This window comes from Castor canadensis, chromosome 9, assembly GCF_047511655.1.
Source record: "Castor canadensis chromosome 9, mCasCan1.hap1v2, whole genome shotgun sequence".
NCBI classification, from domain to species: domain Eukaryota; kingdom Metazoa; phylum Chordata; class Mammalia; order Rodentia; family Castoridae; genus Castor; species Castor canadensis.
In genome coordinates this window covers 154,273,512-154,290,946 of record NC_133394.1, presented here as the reverse complement: position 1 = coordinate 154,290,946, position 17,435 = coordinate 154,273,512, and the positions used below count along the sequence as shown (strand labels likewise).

Below are 17,435 nucleotides of genomic sequence, written 5' to 3'. Positions count from 1 at the left end.
GGGCAGAGATGCTGAGCTGTGTCAGATGGACACGGGGGTGGCCTGAGGGATCTCTAGGGGCAAGGCCCTTCTGGGACCCTGAGTCAGCATACACACACTTAGCCCCTGGCAGCACAGGCTGTGCCTAGAGCTGCAGCTGGGCAATGTACAGTGGACTGAGAAAGGTGGAGTGAGCAACTGGTTACCGAGAAGCTTCCACAGCTTGTTTTCTTTATTACCAAATCCAGTCCCCAAAGCCAGAAGCTGGGTTACACAGAAGTATTAGGCCAGGACCTCAACTTCTCCCCTCTCTGGTTCCACCAGGTCCCTGGCCTCCCTGGGCTTGCCTGAAGGTGGGACACAATGCCCCAGCTTTGAGGTGGTAGACACAGAAGCCACTAGTTACCAGGCTACTGTCCCAGAGTGTGATCAGGAAAGAACCTACCACTTACAGGCTTGATGAAGAAGCCAGCTGGGTCCTTCTGGGAACTGAGCTGCCAGCCTGACCCTCCCCAGCTGGAATCTGTCCCCAACCTGCTATGTCCCAGAACCTCAGAACCAGCTCAGGCTCTGCCACCAGCTTGCCACACCGTCGTTGCTCAGAGCAGTGGTCCCCAAATCCTGATCTCCATTCTGAGGCTGGGCAAGGAGCCTACCTCTAAACCTGTTTCCTCCCGGAGAAGCCAAGAAAGGGGGTCGGAAACGTGTGTTGTGGGTGCCTGCTTGGTGAATGCAGCACAGCTTCAGGGCTGTTGTCCCCCACGGCTGATGGGTCAGGTCAACAGGCCCTCAGCACCGGGACTTTGCACACACATTTGTCTCCGCCTGGAATGCAGTCAGGCTCTCCACGTGAGTTCCCACTCACACTGCACACACTCCTCAGTGACACCGCCTGGACATCCCGCCCCCTGCCGAGACCTCCTCTTCCCCCTCCCTCCACAACTCCCAGCACGGGGAACTGAGCGTTGTACGGATAGGGGCCGGAGATCAGCCTTGCTTCGTCGCGCCGGGTGCGCCACCGGGGCCTCTCCCACCCTGCCGAAGCTCCCACGCCCTTCTGGACCGCGGGGCGCCCCCACCCGGCCACGCCCCCTCTAATCCCCAGCCCTAGACCGCCCCGAGGAGGGGCGTGCCATCGAGCCCCAGCGCGGGCGTGTCTGGGGGGCGTGTCTGGGGGCGTGGCGGGCGCGGGCCGTCCCCCACTGGCTGCCGCGCGCCGGGCAGCCCCAGCTCAGTGCGCGGTGGCGGCGGCGGCGGCGGTGGCGCGGGCAGTTGGCGCCGCGCGGTCCCGCTCGGACACACAGACTCACGGACGTGTCGGCTGGCCGACGGCCGCAGGGACAGAGCCGGCACCGAGCGGCTGGGCTGCTCTCAAAGCGGGAGCCGCGCGTAGTGAGCCAAGGGGCTCCAGCTGCCGCCAGGTTGGTGCGGGGGACCCGGCAGAGGCTTGGAGGGGCCGAGCGGGCGCTTGGAGGGGCCAGGGCGCGCGGCGGGCTTGAATCGGAGCGGTCCCTGAGGCGGAGAACCGGGCGAGGGCTTCCCCCTCTGGAAAGTTTGCCGCCGCCGCCGCCGCCGCCCTGGGAGGGCTCTGCAGCAGCCAGGGAGGGAAGGAGGAGGAGGGAGGGACCGCGGCGGGGAGGAGGCGGCCGGCGCCAGGCGGCCCGGGAGCCCAGGGCGGCGGCGGCGGCGGCGGGCGGGGCGGCTGGGGGTCTGAGGGGTCGGGGCGCAGGAGCGGGGCCACGCGCTCCATCTCTGCGGCGCTGGTAACGAGCTGCCCTCCTCCTCCTCCCGTAGTCTCCGGAGCGGCGCCCTCCCGCCGGCGCCTGAGCCGGGCCGTGGGGGGCAGCATGCCCGCGCGCGCCGCCTGAGGACGCCGCGGCCCCCGCCCCAGCCATGGGCGCCCCGGCCTGCGCCCTCGCGCTCTGCGTGGCTGTGGCCGTGGCCGTGGCCGTCGTGGCTGGCGCCGCCTCCGAGCCCCCAGGCACAGAGCAGCGAGTCGTGCGGAGAGCGGCAGGTAAGGAAGGACCCAGCGCGCACTGGGAGGGGCCCCGATCCTGGCAGGTAGAGGTGTCGGGGACAGGGACCCGCACCTGGCTTGGGAGGGGGCGGCCGGTCGAGTGGCACCGCGGGGCCAGTGCCCGGGTTGTGCTGCACCCTTCGCCGAGATCGCGGCCAGAGCTGTCGCGGCGGTTTATGGGGTGTCTGTAGCCTCGGGGTCACCACTCAAGTGTGATGCGCCGCGGCCCCACGGAGGCGGTGTCTGGAGACCCTGGCCTCCGCGGCTCCCCGAGCGGTCGAGAGGGCTCTGGAAGCCGTTTCCACGATTTCCATTGTTGTTCCTCGGGATCTGTGCCGACGGAAAGTTCCTATTGTTGGTGCCCCCCGCCCCCAGGGCCCCTCAGTTCATGGCCAACTTCGGCCAAAGCCAAAGTCTGGCTGGTCTTTGAAGGGCGGATAGAAGTGCGTCAGACCTGTTCCCCAGTGGTCTGCGTGACAAGGTGACAGCCTTCAGCATTACCATTCCCCCAACCCTGCTCTCATGCCAAGTGTGCTCAGAGGTTCTGCAACTAGGGGTGCGCACCGAACACCAGGCAGGGGTCCGGAAGGTGAGCGGGGCGGATGTCCGAGGGTTGTGGAGCCCTAGATGCAGATTGGCGGTCGAGGGATGGTGGGACGTCGAGGGTCAGCGAAAGGGCCTTCGGGGCGAGGGGAGCGCAGGGTGAGCGAGGCCGGCTCTGAACACATGCTGTCGCGCCGAGATGTGGCGTGCGCGGCCCCCGTGAGCCGGCAAAACGTTCCAGTGCCTTCCCGAGGCCAAGGCAGAAGGGTGACCTGGCGGGCGGCCGCTGGAGCTCGTCCTAGGGACAGCCAGGGCCCCGGAGTGGGCGGAGGTCGCGCACCCTAGCCCCGGCCGGCGGCCGCGCGGAAGGAGGCCTTCTCCCGGTGAGTTGTTGCCCCACCCGGGCCGAGGCCCGAACAGCCGCTTCTTTGTACCCCAGCGGCCACAGACCGCGCATTGATGGCGGTGCGGCCTCGCGGGGAGGTGCGAGCTGCGCGGCGGGCGCGGCGGGACGAGGCAGATGGCGGCGCGCCCCTCCCCGCGCCCCTTTCTCCGGCGGCGGCTGCAGCCTCCCGGAACAATGTCATTTTTTTTTTTTTTTTTATGAATGAAAGTGGGCCCGGCGCTTGAATGTGCGTGTCATTCAGCGGCGTGACAGAGGCCGTCGGGAGGTCAGCGCGCGCTTTTAGCGCCTGCTCCGACGGCCCCGCTTCCAGGGCGCCGAATTGGCGGCGGCGGGGGGGCCGTATTAACATGCGCATCCAGATATTACTCCCTACGCCGGGAATGTCGGCGAGCCCGGGGAGGGACTGCGGGCGGGGCGCCAGACCCTCTCTTGGACCTGTGGCCCGGGACAGTGGTCTCCCTGCACACCCCTGCTGCGGGAACTGGAAGCCCAGCAAGGCGGGCCTGGCGCGGCATGGTGCGCGCCTGCACTGGGCGCAGGCGTCGGTGCCACCCACCCCCCACCCCGCCTCCGCACTGGAGCTGGTGAAACAGGTAGGGAGTTGATAGGTCAATAAACTTAATCCGGTTCCTTAACGAGATGGGCTGGGCAGTAAAAATACAAAGACCTCGTGAAATTTACTACAGAAGTCCCGGCTGGCACTTTCCCCGAGAACATAAATTACGGAACATAAATTATGGACCGGGAGCTGGTTGGGGTCAAAAGGCGGTGGGGAACGACTTGGCCCTGGGTCTGCTCTGGCCTCCCCAGGCCCGCTGGGGGCAGCTTCTGTCCTCCCCTCCACTTGGAGCCATGTTCTCATAGTGCAAGGGGGTACGTTTCTGGAAGCGGGAGGTTGGCCCCACCCCAGCCAGGAGGGGTCTGGGGGGGAGCAGAGCCTTTCCCCTCCCAGGGCCATGGCTGCAGCCTCCCCCCACCCACTCCGCGGCTGGGCTGGACTTTGAGCCCAGCAGGCCTCTGGGTGGTTCATTAACCTGGGCTCATCCTGGGCCTCTGGGCCCTGTACTGAGCCTAGGAGCCCCTCCCCACTCCCCCTTCCCCCAGGCCTCAGATCTCATTGGGGCTGCAACTGGGACCCTGTCACCCCCTAGTTGTCCTTGAGCCTAGAGGGGAAGAAGGGCTTGAGGTCCCTTCAGAGAGGTAGTCCCATGTCTTCCCCTGGGAGGGCTGGGGATCTTGGGGGGAAAGCCACTAGTGTTCAGAAGTGGCCTAGTGGGGTTGGGGATTTAACTCAGTGGAAGAATGCTTGCCTGAGTTCGGTCCCCAGCACCGGAAAAAAAAAAAAAAAAGCAGTAGTGGCCTAGTAATTTACAAGTGAAATTTACAAGTGGCCTAGTAATTTACCAAGTGCTTTTGGTTAGGGGACTGTCTGCCTGGACCTCTGGGGCTCCAAGCTGCTAGCTGCCAGCCCAGGCTCAGGGTGCCCTCCTGGAACCTCAGTTTTCTCACCTGTCCAGTCAGAGAAGACTGATAATGGCAGGGTTGTTTCAGGGATTAGTCCGGATAATCCCTCAGTAAACCCTCATTAGCCTGCCTGGCCTCTGGATCCTTTTTTTTTTTTTTTTCCCTCTGACTTTGTTACGAAACTTTTCGGAATGTCTCCGGGTGGGATGGGAGGTGGAGAAGCAGGAAGGCTAGACCCTACCCCTTGGCTTCAGAGTTACTTGGGTGCCCCTTTTTCTTAGGTTATTATAACCACACACCTGGCAACACCTCCCATACACAGCCTGCAGAAAGCTTCATGTACAAAACCAGACTGCTTTGTTCCTCGACCCCAGGCCCTCATCCTGCTCCAAAACCCAAATCCCTTGGGGTGGCCAGCTTCAGAAATAAGTCTGAGTTTGATCCTTGTTCTGTGGGCAGCACAAAACTGGGAGCAAAGTCCCCCAGACTTGGGACACAGCCCTTCCCAGTAGGCTAGACTGCCACGGCCTGATGGACATCAGTTCAGGGCAAGAGATCCAGGGCAGAAGGTATCCTTTACCTCCTACTTCCACAGGCTCCAGCCACTTTACCAGGTGAAGTGACCTTTCTGGGCCCCAGGCCTGCAAGGTAGAATTTGTACTTTGTACCATAGTGGGGGAAACTGAGGCACAGTCAGGGAGACCCCAGGCCCAGTGCAATTCCCCCAAGACACAGCAACCCTTGGCATGCTCCAGTGAGCTGTTCTTGGCATTTGACTCCCTGGTCCATGTCAGCACGATGTAGGAATGGGGACATTAGTGGGGATGAGTATTATGGGACCTTTGTGGGAGGAACACTGTCCCCCATGGGCACAGTAGGAGCACCAGTATCTGTAAAAAGAGGGGGGTGTAAGTACCCCCTCTTCTGTTGATGAAGAAGGAGGGCTTCCTGGTGCCTAGGAGGGCAGTGAGTCTGTATTCCTGGCAGCTGGGTGGGGTGACGGGAGTCTGCTGGCCTGAGCTTGTGTCACCTCCCTAAAGTGAGCCAGACCCTCTTAGTGCAGTCCCACACTGTCCTTTCCTCCTTGTCCCCCTGCCTGACTCTACCCAGCTCCCCTAAGGCTCCCTGGCCTTGGAATGGGATCATAGGAGGTGGAGTCTCTGCTGCCTGAGGCTATACAAAGTCCAAGCATCTCTGGCCTCTGCTGACACCTAGCAGGCAGGGTGGGTGGACAGGTCAAGGGTCAGCCCTCAGCCACTTCCTCTCTCTGCCCATACCACAGATGGCTGCTGGCCATGGCTGGCCAGGGGGCTCCTGTGTGTCTCCTCCCCCACCCCCCACCCCAGGCCCTCGCTGGACTTGGTTGAAGCAAATTCTTGTGTGAATGGCTTGACCTGTTGTCCTCGCCCAGACCAAACCGGAACCAACTGGCTGTTTCCCTTGGGCTGGGGCCTGGAGCTGAGGCTACCAAGACCAGCCTGTTCATGGCCTTCTGGGGGGCCTCAGGTAGCTCCCAGCACTGGGTGGTCCCCACAGGACATGGAGGCCAGGATTGGAAAGCTGGAGGTCAGGAGAGGAGCCCCTCTGACTGAGGCCCACCCACAGGTGGGCTCTGAGCTGTGGGTCCCTAGGGGACACAAGCTCCCGTGGATACTCTGGGGATAAGTGTGGGTCCTTCTGTCTGGCAAGATCCTGGTGAGCACTGGGCACGCAGAGCTGGGTTATTTGGGACAGGCAGAATTGGACTTGGCTGGCAAGTCAGGGACTGGTGCGGCCAGAGTGGGCAGCTGGGCCTCGAATCTAGGCCATGCATCGGCAGAATGACAAGTAATGGTGCAGCCTGTCCAGCTGGGTGTGGGGAAAGAGGTCGGCCCAGCAGGACCACCCACCCCCCGGGCCTCAAGCCCAGCTGCCCCCCACACCCATGCCCAGCATTGTCTGACCCTGGCAGAAGGGCCTGGGGCAATGGCCAGTCCTGTGGGTGGTGTGTCCCTCAGGCCTTTGGGCCCCTCAGGCTGAGCAGCATCTGGACAGAGGAATGGCCAAGGACCACCTGGGTCTGTCCGCCTGAGGGAATGTCCTCCTGCCCTAGTTTCTCAGCCCTCAGGGTGAGGCTCTGCTGCTCCAGCTCTGACCAGCTCATCTGGTGATTGGTTCCTAAGACTGGACCCTGTGAAATGGGGTTTCAGATCCCCAGCCACCTTGGGAACCCACTTGGGTCTCTCACCCTATTATCCAGACCTGGGATCCTTTCTCTATTTTGGCCCTGTTTCTCTAAGCCACTGCTGTGTGGAGCAGTCACAGACTGTTTGTACCCCAGAGTTTCCCACCTTGTCTTGCGGTGCTCAGCTCCTGTAAACATCCTGGGGTGTGTGCACTCGAGTGTGATCCATTCACATTGTTGCCTGACCCTGTTGTCTCCTTCCTTCATGTTGCTGGGGTGCCTCTGTTCCCTGGCTGTCTACCTGAACTGCTTGTGAAGCTAAGATGAGGAGGGTTTGTTGCTGAGTAACACCCTTTCCAGGTGCTCTCCCCTCATCCATTCCCTCCTCTGGACTTTATTTAGCCAGAGGTCAGCAAAGTGCAGCTTGTCCCTGCCTGCTTTTATGTGACCCTCCTGTAAGCTAAGAACTTTACATTTCCAAATGGAAAATTCAGAAGAGTAATACTTTGACATTTTTGGGGGATGGTGTTAGGGATGTATTCAGCCTCTCAAATGCCAGCCCAAGCTCCCTACTACGTCTAACCCCCTTCATAGCACTTTGAAATTAGAGCTTTCGGGTATCCATAGCTGTTTTGTTGGAGAACAGCTATGCCCTTGTGGGTGTCTTTGAAAGGTGGCTTTCACACTATAGGGCAGAGACTGAAAATGTCAATGACCTGGGGCCTTTACAGGAACAGCTTGCCTGCCCATCCCCTGTTTGAGTGATGTCTGGCAGGACCCAGACCCTGGGAGCAGATCCTTTCTCACTTGGCTTGCAGTAGTCTCCGCTGGTGTGTTTGCACCAGTGACTGGGGCAGCTGACTCAGGGTGTCTGTCTTACAGCTGCCCATTTCACTTGCAGAGGTCCCAGGGCCTGAGCCTGGCCAGCAGGAGCAGGTGGTATTTGGCAGTGGGGACACCGTGGAGCTGAGCTGCCACCCGCCTGGCGGTGACCCGATGGGCCCCACTGTCTGGGTCAAGGATGGCACAGGGCTGGTGTCTTCCCACCGTATCCTGGTGGGGCCCCAGAGGCTGCAGGTGTTGAATGCCTCCCAGGAGGACGCTGGGGCCTACAGCTGTCGGCAGCGGCTCACTCAGCGTGTGCTCTGCCGCTTCAGTGTACGTGTAACAGGTGAGCACCTGCCGGGTCAGACCACCAAGTCCCTGAGCAACCACATGACCCAGCAGAGGCCAGGGTGGCCTGGGCAGTGTGGCTGCAGCAGTCCCTTCCTGAGGGTCTCACTGGTCACTGGTAGAGAGGAAGTCACCATGAAGAGGTGCTGTCTGTCTGGGCACCGGTGGCTCACTCCTGTAATCCTAGCTACACAGGAGGCAGAGATCAGGAGGATTGTGGTTTATAGCCAGCCTGGGCAAATAGTTTGAGAGACCCTGTCTTGAAAAAACCCTTCAAAAAAAAAAGGCTGGTGGAGTGGCTTGAGGTGTAGGCTCTGAGTTCAAACCCCAGTATTGCAAAAAAAATAAAAAAGGGGTGCTGTCTGAATGAGTGGCCTATGAGGGACACTGCAGTCCTCCTGTTGAGAACAGAGCTCCAAGGCTGGGGTGCAGCAGGCCCTGGATGAGGGTCTGTCACAGGGCCTTTACCCACTCATACCTGCATTGCAGATGCTCCGTCCTCAGGAGATGATGAAGATGGGGAGGACATGGCTGAAGACAGCGGTAAGAGCAAGATCTCAGGCACAGAGCTGGTGGCGGTGGGGTGGGGGAGCTGAGAGGGCAGCAGGATGGAGCTGAGAGGGCAGCACAAGTGTTTAGTAAAGCAGGGGCTGGGGTGGACTTCAGGTGTGCAGGAGCAGTCCAAGACGATGCCCAGGTGCTGTGGCCTGGAGCAGGGGCAAGATAGGCTTTGCCTGGCCTGGAGGGGCCAGCTGGGGGAAATGGGGTTCTGGCTTTGGAGCAGTCAAATTTGACATGCAGAGAGGTGTGCATGTACAGGTGAAGGTCATCATGGGACAGATGTGGGGAGGTGGTTATGACGGGGACCTGTGGTGTGTGGACTCAGCCCTGGGGCCTCTGGGTGAAGCTAGCAAGGAGTTGAGGAGGAACAAGCCAGAGAGGAAAGCTGGGGAAAATCGGGGTAGCAGAGCCTAGGACAGGACTGGTGAAGGAATGGTGGGCGCCAGGGGCTTGTGTGAGCTCTGAGGGTGGGAAGGGCCTCTTTAGGAATGAGCTCCTGCCTTGAGGAGATGCTGGGTTTCTCATTTCCCTTTTTCCTGTTGGCTCCATGTTCAGAGCAAAATTTCCTTCTCAGTTGCTCTACAGCCCCTGTCCCCAACCACACATACAGTGTCCTGGCCCTGGGTCCTGCCTGTCTGCCTTCTTTCTTCTGGCCTTCCTAGTCAGTGCTTGGTGTTTGTGCCCCACTGGTTTAGGCTGTGAGGTCACTGAAGGGCCACCTTTCAGGCCCTGTCCAGCAGGGGTAGACAACACCGAGGCACACAGCATTGGGAGGGGCAGTTTCCTCCAAAGTGTGCTGGGCGCTGTCACTCCAGGGGGTCTCTGCACCCTATTCCAGGAAACCTGGGGGTGCATCTCAGGGCTATAGGAGGTGCTTTTGGTCAGCATCTGTGCATGCTGACCCCAACCTGTGCCTCCATGTCCTCCTCCAAGAGATGGCTGTACCCCTGGGTGGATGGAAGCAGCGAGGTCACTGTTGGGGGTGGAGGGGAATGTCACTGCCCAGCCTCCCCTTGACTGTACAGAAAGGCCAGCACAGAGGAAGGAGGAAACTCAGGTAGGGGGTATGGGTGTGGGTGGCAGCAGCCAGAGAAACCTGTGGCTCAGAGCCCGGGTGAGAAGTACTGGGACTCAGCTCCCCTAGAACTAGAGCCTCCACCAGGGTGCCTGCCAGGCCCCTGGGCACTGCACAGGGTGGCTTAGGGTCTCATAACTGGCTGTTCCACTTCTTGGGAATTGTGCCTAAGGCCTGTCCTGGCTGGTCCCCCAGCTGGGCTGCTCGCTGCGTCCTGGGCCTGTCCCACAGTGCCACCCTGGGAGATGACCCCAGGCCAGGGCGCAGCACCCTAAACCTTCTAGCTGGAGCAGCCTCTTGGGGGAGGGACCGCGGCCTAGCCTTGACGGGGGTGGGCATGGGGGAGTGGCCAGGCAAGGCAGGGGGACCCGGAAAAGCCACTTTGCACTCAAGAGATGAAAGAGCTGGAAGGTGGTCGGAATCAGGTCGGCCTCTGCTCCCCTCCGGGGTTATGGTCTTTACCGTGCACTTCTGCCGCTGGCAGGGGCCCCTTACTGGACTCGGCCGGAGCGGATGGATAAGAAGCTGCTGGCCGTGCCGGCCGCCAACACCGTTCGCTTCCGCTGCCCGGCTGCCGGCAACCCCACTCCTTCCATCTCCTGGCTGAAAAACGGCAAGGAATTCCGCGGGGAGCATCGCATAGGGGGCATCAAGGTGGGCCTGGTGGGGGCGTGGCCTCGAGCGGGGAGGGGCGTGGCCTCGAGCGGGGAGGGGAGGGGCCTGCGGCCGCTCATCCACCCACCCCCCGCGGTCACCTGCAGCTGCGGCACCAGCAGTGGAGCCTGGTCATGGAGAGCGTGGTGCCCTCCGACCGCGGCAACTACACCTGCGTGGTGGAGAACAAGTTCGGCAGCATCCGACAGACATACACGCTGGACGTGCTAGGTGAGGGCCGGGCCGGCTGGGCGGGCGCGAAGCGGGCAGCCGGGGTCCCCCCACCCCCCAACCTGCCTGCCGCTGACCCGGCTGCCTCCGCAGAGCGCTCCCCGCACCGGCCCATCCTGCAGGCGGGGCTGCCCGCCAACCAGACCGCGGTGCTGGGCAGCGACGTGGAGTTCCACTGCAAGGTGTACAGTGACGCGCAGCCGCACATCCAGTGGCTAAAGCACGTGGAAGTGAACGGCAGCAAGGTGGGCCCAGATGGCACACCCTACGTCACCGTCCTCAAGGTGGGCGCCACCGCTGGCCAGTGCTGCAGGTGGGAGGGTCCTTCTTGGCTGAAGGATGCGTCAGGATGGTCGGGCCTAGGTGTTGGAGGTTCTGGGGAGATTGGGGGGCGTGTGTGCGGGGCGGGGGGGGGCGGAACGGACGTTCAGTCCCAGCACTTCTTGTCCCTGCTCTGGGCTCCAGACAGCGCTCTGTGGCTGTGCTGCGCCTCTCTGCAGTGGGACCGGTTGCCCTGTCTGCTCCGAGGGGCGACCTCAACTCGCCGAGGCCCCACAGCTTGGAGCTGGCTCTGCAGAAGGTCTCCCTGGGCTGGGCTGCAGCTCAGGTGACCGCAGTAGTCACAGGAGGGTGACTGCTGAGCCTGCAGCACTCTCTGGAACCCAGAGGGCCGGGTAGCCGCTTCCAGGGCTCTATGCCCCTCTCCTTGTCCGTAGCGTTGTCCCATGGCCGCAGGGAGGTCACCTGAGCTGGGACGGTTGGGACACTGGCGGTCCAAAGAAACATCTGTTCAGAAACAAGGCGGTCTGGTGGGCTCGGGAACGGGCACAGGAGTCCCGACCGCGGCCTGGCAGGCTCTATCCATTGGTGCCTCCCTCGCTCCTTCCGCCCCTTCGCCGTCGCGGGGTTCACCGCTGGAGCCCCCAGCAGTGGGCTGGCGGGGCGGGGCGGGACGGGAGGAGGGAGGGCATCCTCTGGAGCCACGCCTGCCGCCGCCATGCCGTGCCTCTGCGCCTCCTCCAGGCAGCCTTCTGGCGGCTGCCCAGTTCCTGATCCTTTCTTTGGGAGTCTCCCCAACCCTGCCTCCTTCTGCCTTAAGCCCAGCGGGGGCTGGCTTGGGGGCGTGCCTGAGCCGGGTCTCTTGTCCCCGCAGTCCTGGATCAGTGAGAATGTGGAGGCGGACGCGCGCCTCCGCCTGGCCAATGTGTCGGAGCGGGACGGGGGCGAGTACCTCTGTCGGGCCACCAATTTCATAGGCGTGGCTGAGAAGGCCTTTTGGCTGCGTGTTCACGGGCCCCAAGCAGGTAACGACTCTGTCCCATGCCTGCCTGGCACGCTGAGCTCCAGCTCCAACGCCCTGGCCATGTGCCTGCCTGCACGCCCTGCACACCCGGTCCTGCTCGCTCCTGCGGCTGGCGCTCTGCTTGTGGCCGCCTCTGCAACACTGATAGCCCTGGCCACCACTGTGACTGCCTGCTTGAGCCCCCTAGGCCTGTGCCGGCCCCTCCCACACCTCCTATGTGCATACCCAGAAGGTCCCTAGAGCCTGCCAGGGGCTGAGCCTCACACTCTCTGAGCATCCATCTTCCACCCCTTTCCGGAAACTGATTCTGCTGCCTGCTCGTTTCCCAACCGTTCATCTGTCCCTCTGTCCTTCCGTGTTCCACCTGTACCCTCCTTGCTCTAATCCTGCATGCTGCCTCCATGTGGCACCATGCTACCCGCTGGCCTGACGCTCACCTGGGACAGAGGACTCGCCGGTGGAGGGACTGGCTTTGGGCTCCGTGCCCACGCACGAGGCAAAGAGCCATGGTCTGCCATGGCAGTGGCAGGGCCATGGTGGTGGCCGAGGTGGTGGTGGCGGCGGCGTTTTCTTTGCAGCCTGGCTGGATGGTCACCGTGTGGACTCTGCCGCAGTGCCCGTGGGGAGGTGATGGTGTTCGCCTATCGCGCTCTGTTCTCTCTTTGTAGACGGCGGGCGCTAACACCACTGACAAGGAGCTAGAGGTTCTGTCCTTGCACAATGTCACCTTTGAGGACGCGGGGGAGTACACCTGCCTGGCGGGCAATTCTATCGGGTTTTCTCACCACTCTGCGTGGCTAGTGGTGCTGCCAGGTACTGGCTCCTGCTGCTGCTTGCTCTGCACCTGTCCTCTTGGGGCGCTGGCCCAGGACATGCCAGAGTTGCCAGGAACGGGCCCAGGAGCCCTGTGGCTAATGCTGCTCTGCTACACAGATCCCTCACCCTGGCCTTCTGCCTGGTGTGGGAACATCGACCTGGCCTCAGCTTGGTGCTGGTGGGGGTCTCCCCTCCACCCTCCAGTTGGCCCCATAGCCCTGTGCCGCAGCTCTGGCATCTCCTGGGCGCCTGGGTGGCGGTGTGGGTGCTGCTGGCTCTGCTGGCTCCTTCTCTCCTGGGTCTGGTCCTTCCTGACTCACAGGTGTTTGACTGCAGCGCCAAGGCGAGCGGGGGCACTGAGGTTGCGGGCCCCTCTCCTCTCCCACTGGTGCCTGTGGCAATGGCCCGTGGGAACTCCCAAGAGGCTGGGCCAGGTCCCAATGCCCGTGTCTTTGCAGCAGAGGAGGAGCTGGTGGAGGCTGACGAGGCTGGCAGCGTGTACGCAGGCATCCTCAGCTACGGGGTGGGCTTCTTCCTCTTCATCCTGGTGGTGGCAGCCGTGACACTCTGCCGCCTGCGTAGTCCCCCCAAGAAGGGCCTGGGCTCCCCAACGGTGCACAAGGTCTCTCGCTTCCCACTCAAGAGACAGGTAACAGAAAGTAGATACCAGGTTTCGAGCAGCCTGTCTGCCTCCCCGGGCCTCCCAGAGACCCCACAGCCCATGCTCATCTTGGGCCCTCTGAGCTCGGGGAGGGCCTGTGGTATCGAGGATGCAGTTCTCTGTGGTCTGGTGGCCTTACTCCTCCCCGGGTCTGTTCTCCACATGGAGCCCAAGTTACTTTGGGCGTGAAATCGTTCATAAAGTCTCCATTCTCCAGATGTTAAAATCAGAACAGCCTCCTTCCCTGCCCAGCCAGCTGCACTACCCCATCCCGTCCCTAGCTCAGCCCCCATCGTGCAGCACCAACCTGCCCCTGCCGACCCAAGCAGGTGTCCTTGGAGTCCAACTCGTCCATGAACTCCAACACGCCGCTGGTCCGCATCGCCCGGCTGTCCTCGGGAGAGGGTCCCATGCTGGCTAACGTCTCTGAGCTTGAACTGCCTGCTGACCCCAAGTGGGAGCTGTCTCGGGCCCTGTAAGTAGCGGCAAGGGGTCTGGCGGGGGCAGAGGGTGTCTGTGGTTAGGGACTGGAAGGCCACTTGATGGGATTTGGACTGGAACTGTGTGTGATGGAGACCCATTGTTGAATATGGTGTGAGGTGGGTTACCCCGTCCTGAAGGCGTGGCACAGGATGAGAGGACTGAGGGAGGTCACCCCACATTCTTGTCAATAAGGGTACAGCGCGGCTCTGGAGTCTGGAGAGCTTCCTGGGCCTCACCCTCACTGCCTTTGCTTCTGCTGCCAGGCTGACTCTGGGCAAGCCCCTTGGGGAGGGCTGCTTCGGTCAGGTGGTCATGGCGGAGGCCATCGGCATCGACAAGGACCGTGCCGCCAAGCCTGTCACAGTGGCCGTGAAGATGCTGAAAGGTAAGGAGGGGAACAGCGAGGGGCAGTGGGGTGGGGGCCACCACGTGACACACCCCCTCCTGGTTTAGATGACGCCACCGACAAGGACCTGTCCGACCTGGTGTCTGAGATGGAGATGATGAAGATGATCGGCAAACACAAGAACATAATCAACCTCCTGGGGGCCTGCACACAGGGCGGTAGGCGCTGGGCTGGACGGGCCAGGGTGGGCGGCCCCCTCTGGGCCTGGCATCCCCTCTGAAGCGCCTGTGTTCCCAGGGCCGCTCTATGTGCTGGTGGAATATGCGGCCAAGGGCAACCTGAGGGAGTACCTGCGGGCACGGCGGCCTCCCGGCATGGATTACTCCTTCGATGCCTGCAGGCTGCCCGAGGAACAGCTCACCTTCAAGGACCTGGTGTCCTGTGCCTACCAGGTGGCCCGGGGTATGGAGTACCTGGCCTCTCAGAAGGTGAGCAAGGGCAGGTGGCAGAGGCCAGGGGGAGTCTCTGGGTGGAGGTGTGGGTGACAAGCCTGCTGGAGTCGGGGGGCCCGGGGAAAGGTCACCTCAGCCCGGCTTTCCCCCAGTGTATCCACAGGGACCTCGCCGCCCGCAACGTGTTGGTGACTGAGGACAATGTGATGAAAATTGCAGACTTTGGCCTGGCCCGAGATGTGCACAACCTGGACTACTACAAGAAGACCACCAATGTGAGCCTGGCCCCAGGGCGGGTGGGCCTGAGCCACGGGGCACCTGGCAGCCAACCCCGCCTCCTCCCCCTCGTTTGCTCAGGGCCGGCTACCTGTGAAGTGGATGGCGCCCGAAGCCCTGTTTGACAGAGTCTACACGCATCAGAGTGACGTGTATGAGTCCCCACATGGGGTGACAGGCTCTGGGGACAGCCAGGACCCCAGCTGTCCTCTTGGGCAGCAGTTCCCATGTCCCCTCATCCTGGGCCCGCACCACAGCCCCGGTCTTCCCTTGGTGCCCCTGTTGGCATGTTCTGGGGTGGGGGGGGGCTGCTTGGGGACTGAGCCCTAGGGGTTATGGGGGCCACCTGACTTTGCCTGTGCCCTGCAGCTGGTCCTTCGGGGTGCTTCTCTGGGAGATCTTCACACTGGGAGGCTCACCATATCCTGGTATCCCCGTGGAAGAGCTGTTCAAGCTGCTGAAGGAGGGTCACCGTATGGACAAGCCGGCCAACTGCACCCATGACCTGTGAGCATCGTGTCCCTGCCTGCCCTTGGCTGAGTCCACGTGACTCAGGGCCCCAAAGAAGAGCTTGCTGCTCCCACTGTGGCCTCAGCTCCCGGGATGTGGCAGGGTGGTGGGGGCGCTGGCAGCCTGGGTCTCTTCTTTGGTGAGGTCCACGGGGAACAACGAGCCAGCCGGGCACCCATACCGGAGTCCTCTGCCCCCAGGTACATGATCATGAGGGAGTGCTGGCATGCAGTGCCTTCACAGAGGCCCACCTTCAAGCAGTTGGTGGAGGACCTGGACCGCATCCTCACTGTGACATCCACCGACGTGAGTGCCAGCCTAATCCTGTCCCCGACGTGACCACTGTGCCTCCTGTATGAGGCAGTCCTTGGAGCCCCAAGGGGTGGCACGGGCCCTCGGGCACGGGCACAGCCTGAGCACAGTTGTGGAGGTGGGAAAGGGGGTGCAGTGGAGGACATTGTCTTGACCAGCCCCCACCTGCCAGCAGGAGTACCTGGACTTGTCTGTGCCCTTTGAGCAGTACTCACCCGGTGGCCAGGACACCCCCAGCTCCAGCTCCTCGGGGGACGACTCTGTGTTCACCCATGACCTGCTGCCCCCGGCCCCACCCAGCAGTGGGGGCCCTCGGACGTGAAGGGCTGCCAGTTCCGCAGGCCAAGCCCCCATCAATGTGAGAGTAGACCCCAGCCCACCCTGCTGCTGCTGGTGTGCAGCGGGCCCTGGCCCAAGCCTGGTATGGATGGGCAGATGGACAGATAGGACTTTGTATCTGTGTGTGCATGTGTGTCGTAATGGCCCCTGGGTGCACAGGTTCCCAGAGCCTCTGCTGCTGTACAGTGGCCTCCTGACTGACCAGTGCCAGGAGCACCAGGGGCCCTTGTTCTGGGGGCTCCAGTTGTAGAATGTAAGGGGCCTGCTCTGTGCAACCCCTTGGGACCCTTGCTCCCATGTCTCTCAGTGCTACCCCATGGTCCACCCCAGGGAGGGCCATGCTTCCTTGCCTGCCAGTGCCCAAAGCTGAGCCTGCAGGGAAGCCCCACATGGTGAGCCTCCCACCTAAGTGGTACCTTGTGCTGGGAGGTGCGTCACAGCGCCCCACTCCAGGCCTCCCCACTTCCCACCCTGCCCCTTAGAGACTGAAATTACGGGTACCTGAAGGTGGGAGCCTTTACCTTCTGTCTGAAAGGTTTATTCCAGAAGCAAGTGTACATTTATATAAATAGATGCTGTGTATATGATATATATACATACATATATATAAGAATATGTGGATGAAAAGGCTGAGACCCAGGGGAACAGGAGGCCCTCTTGGGGGACTCGCTGCTGAGACACAAACGGAGGGGCACGGGGCATCTCTGGTGCCACAGTTTTGTTTTAAAAATTGTACCTGGACCTGTATATTTGTAAAGCTATTTATCTACCCCCAGAGCCTCCATTCCTCCCACCCCACGTTCATAGCATTTAGCCAGCTACCTGGCAGAGAGTCTTAACTTATTAACACCTGAGAAGGTTTATGCTGCGTTTAGAGGGATCACCAAGAATGTATGTCCAGCCCAGCCCTAGGGCCGAGTCGGCCCTCTGGAACCTAAAATGACCCTCAGAATTAGAAGTGGGTCCAGTGGGCCTTGTTTTTTTTTTTTTTTTTGATTTCCTTTGGCCCTCTTTCGCAGGGGAATTAGATTTCTATAGGATCTTTCTTTAGAAGATTTATTTTTTTGGACTTCAAAGTGAGCTGGTATTTTCATACAGATTCTTCTAATTATTGCGTATCCTAGGCAGGAGTCAGTGTCCAGGGAGGACCGTCCTGCACGCAGGTTCAGATGTTATTAGATGTTACAAGTTTATATATATCTATATATATCTATAATTTATTGAGTTTTTACAAGATATATTTGCTATAGACTTAACACTTCTGACGCAATGCTTCTAGACTTTTATAGCCTGGACTGCTACTTTTCAAAGCTTGGGAGAGAAAGCCGTGAATTGAGTTTTGTACCTTTTTGTACTGTTAACAGGCCCGAGTTTGGGTGGCTGTCCCTTGCTGGTCAGCCAGGGCGGGGGCTCAGGGGGGGTCTTTTCTCAGGCCCAGCAGCATGGTCTGTTCCACCCACACCGGCAGACTTGATTTTGTTAACCCAGCCAGTGTACTACCCAAAAATAAAGAGACGATGGGTCCAACCCCTGCCTGTGCCTCTTGCCTTCTGTTCTGGGACCCTGGCAGCTCTGTGTAGTGCTCACTCCTTGTGGGGATGGGTTCTGGTGTATGTCCCCAGGAAGGGAGGGTTCCTGCAGCATCTGGATGGCCCTGATGGGTGTGCTAG

At 61.1% G+C, this 17,435-nt stretch overlaps 1 protein-coding gene across 9 annotated transcripts; it reads left to right on the top strand.

The window, feature by feature from the left end:
- The first annotated feature begins 1,212 nt into the window (after nt 1-1,212).
- On the top strand, nt 1,213-17,293 carry Fgfr3 (fibroblast growth factor receptor 3). Of its 9 annotated transcripts, none has more exons than XM_074042755.1 (18): nt 1,213-1,400; nt 1,774-1,993; nt 7,475-7,744; nt 8,236-8,289; nt 9,867-10,036; nt 10,144-10,267; nt 10,361-10,551; nt 12,239-12,383; nt 12,848-13,035; nt 13,374-13,522; nt 13,794-13,915; nt 13,984-14,094; nt 14,174-14,364; nt 14,481-14,603; nt 14,686-14,756; nt 14,974-15,111; nt 15,315-15,420; nt 15,599-17,293. In XM_074042755.1, the coding sequence occupies exons 2-18, from the start codon at nt 1,873-1,875 to the stop codon at nt 15,746-15,748; spliced, it is 2,424 nt and encodes an 807-aa protein (XP_073898856.1). In that variant the 5' UTR covers nt 1,213-1,400; nt 1,774-1,872; the 3' UTR covers nt 15,749-17,293. The 9 variants fall into 9 exon arrangements, with proteins under 9 accessions (XP_073898856.1, XP_073898852.1, XP_073898851.1 ...); XM_074042751.1 differs by lacking the exon at nt 12,239-12,383 and adding an exon at nt 11,421-11,571; XM_074042750.1 differs by lacking the exon at nt 12,239-12,383 and adding an exon at nt 11,421-11,571 and having other exon boundaries at nt 12,845-13,035; nt 13,377-13,522.
- Nucleotides 17,294-17,435: the final 142 nt, after the last annotated feature.

Bases quoted from the DNA above. Each gene is read 5' to 3' on its own strand.
- Fgfr3 (XM_074042748.1), top strand. From the start codon at position 1,873: ATGGGCGCCCCGGCCTGCGCCCTCGCGCTCTGCGTGGCTGTGGCCGTG. The intron at 1,994-7,474 runs GTAAGGAAGGAC...TTTCACTTGCAG, and splicing joins AGTCGTGCGGAGAGCGGCAG to AGGTCCCAGGGCCTGAGCCT. The intron at 10,037-10,143 runs GTGGGCCTGGTG...GGTCACCTGCAG, and splicing joins ATCGCATAGGGGGCATCAAG to CTGCGGCACCAGCAGTGGAG.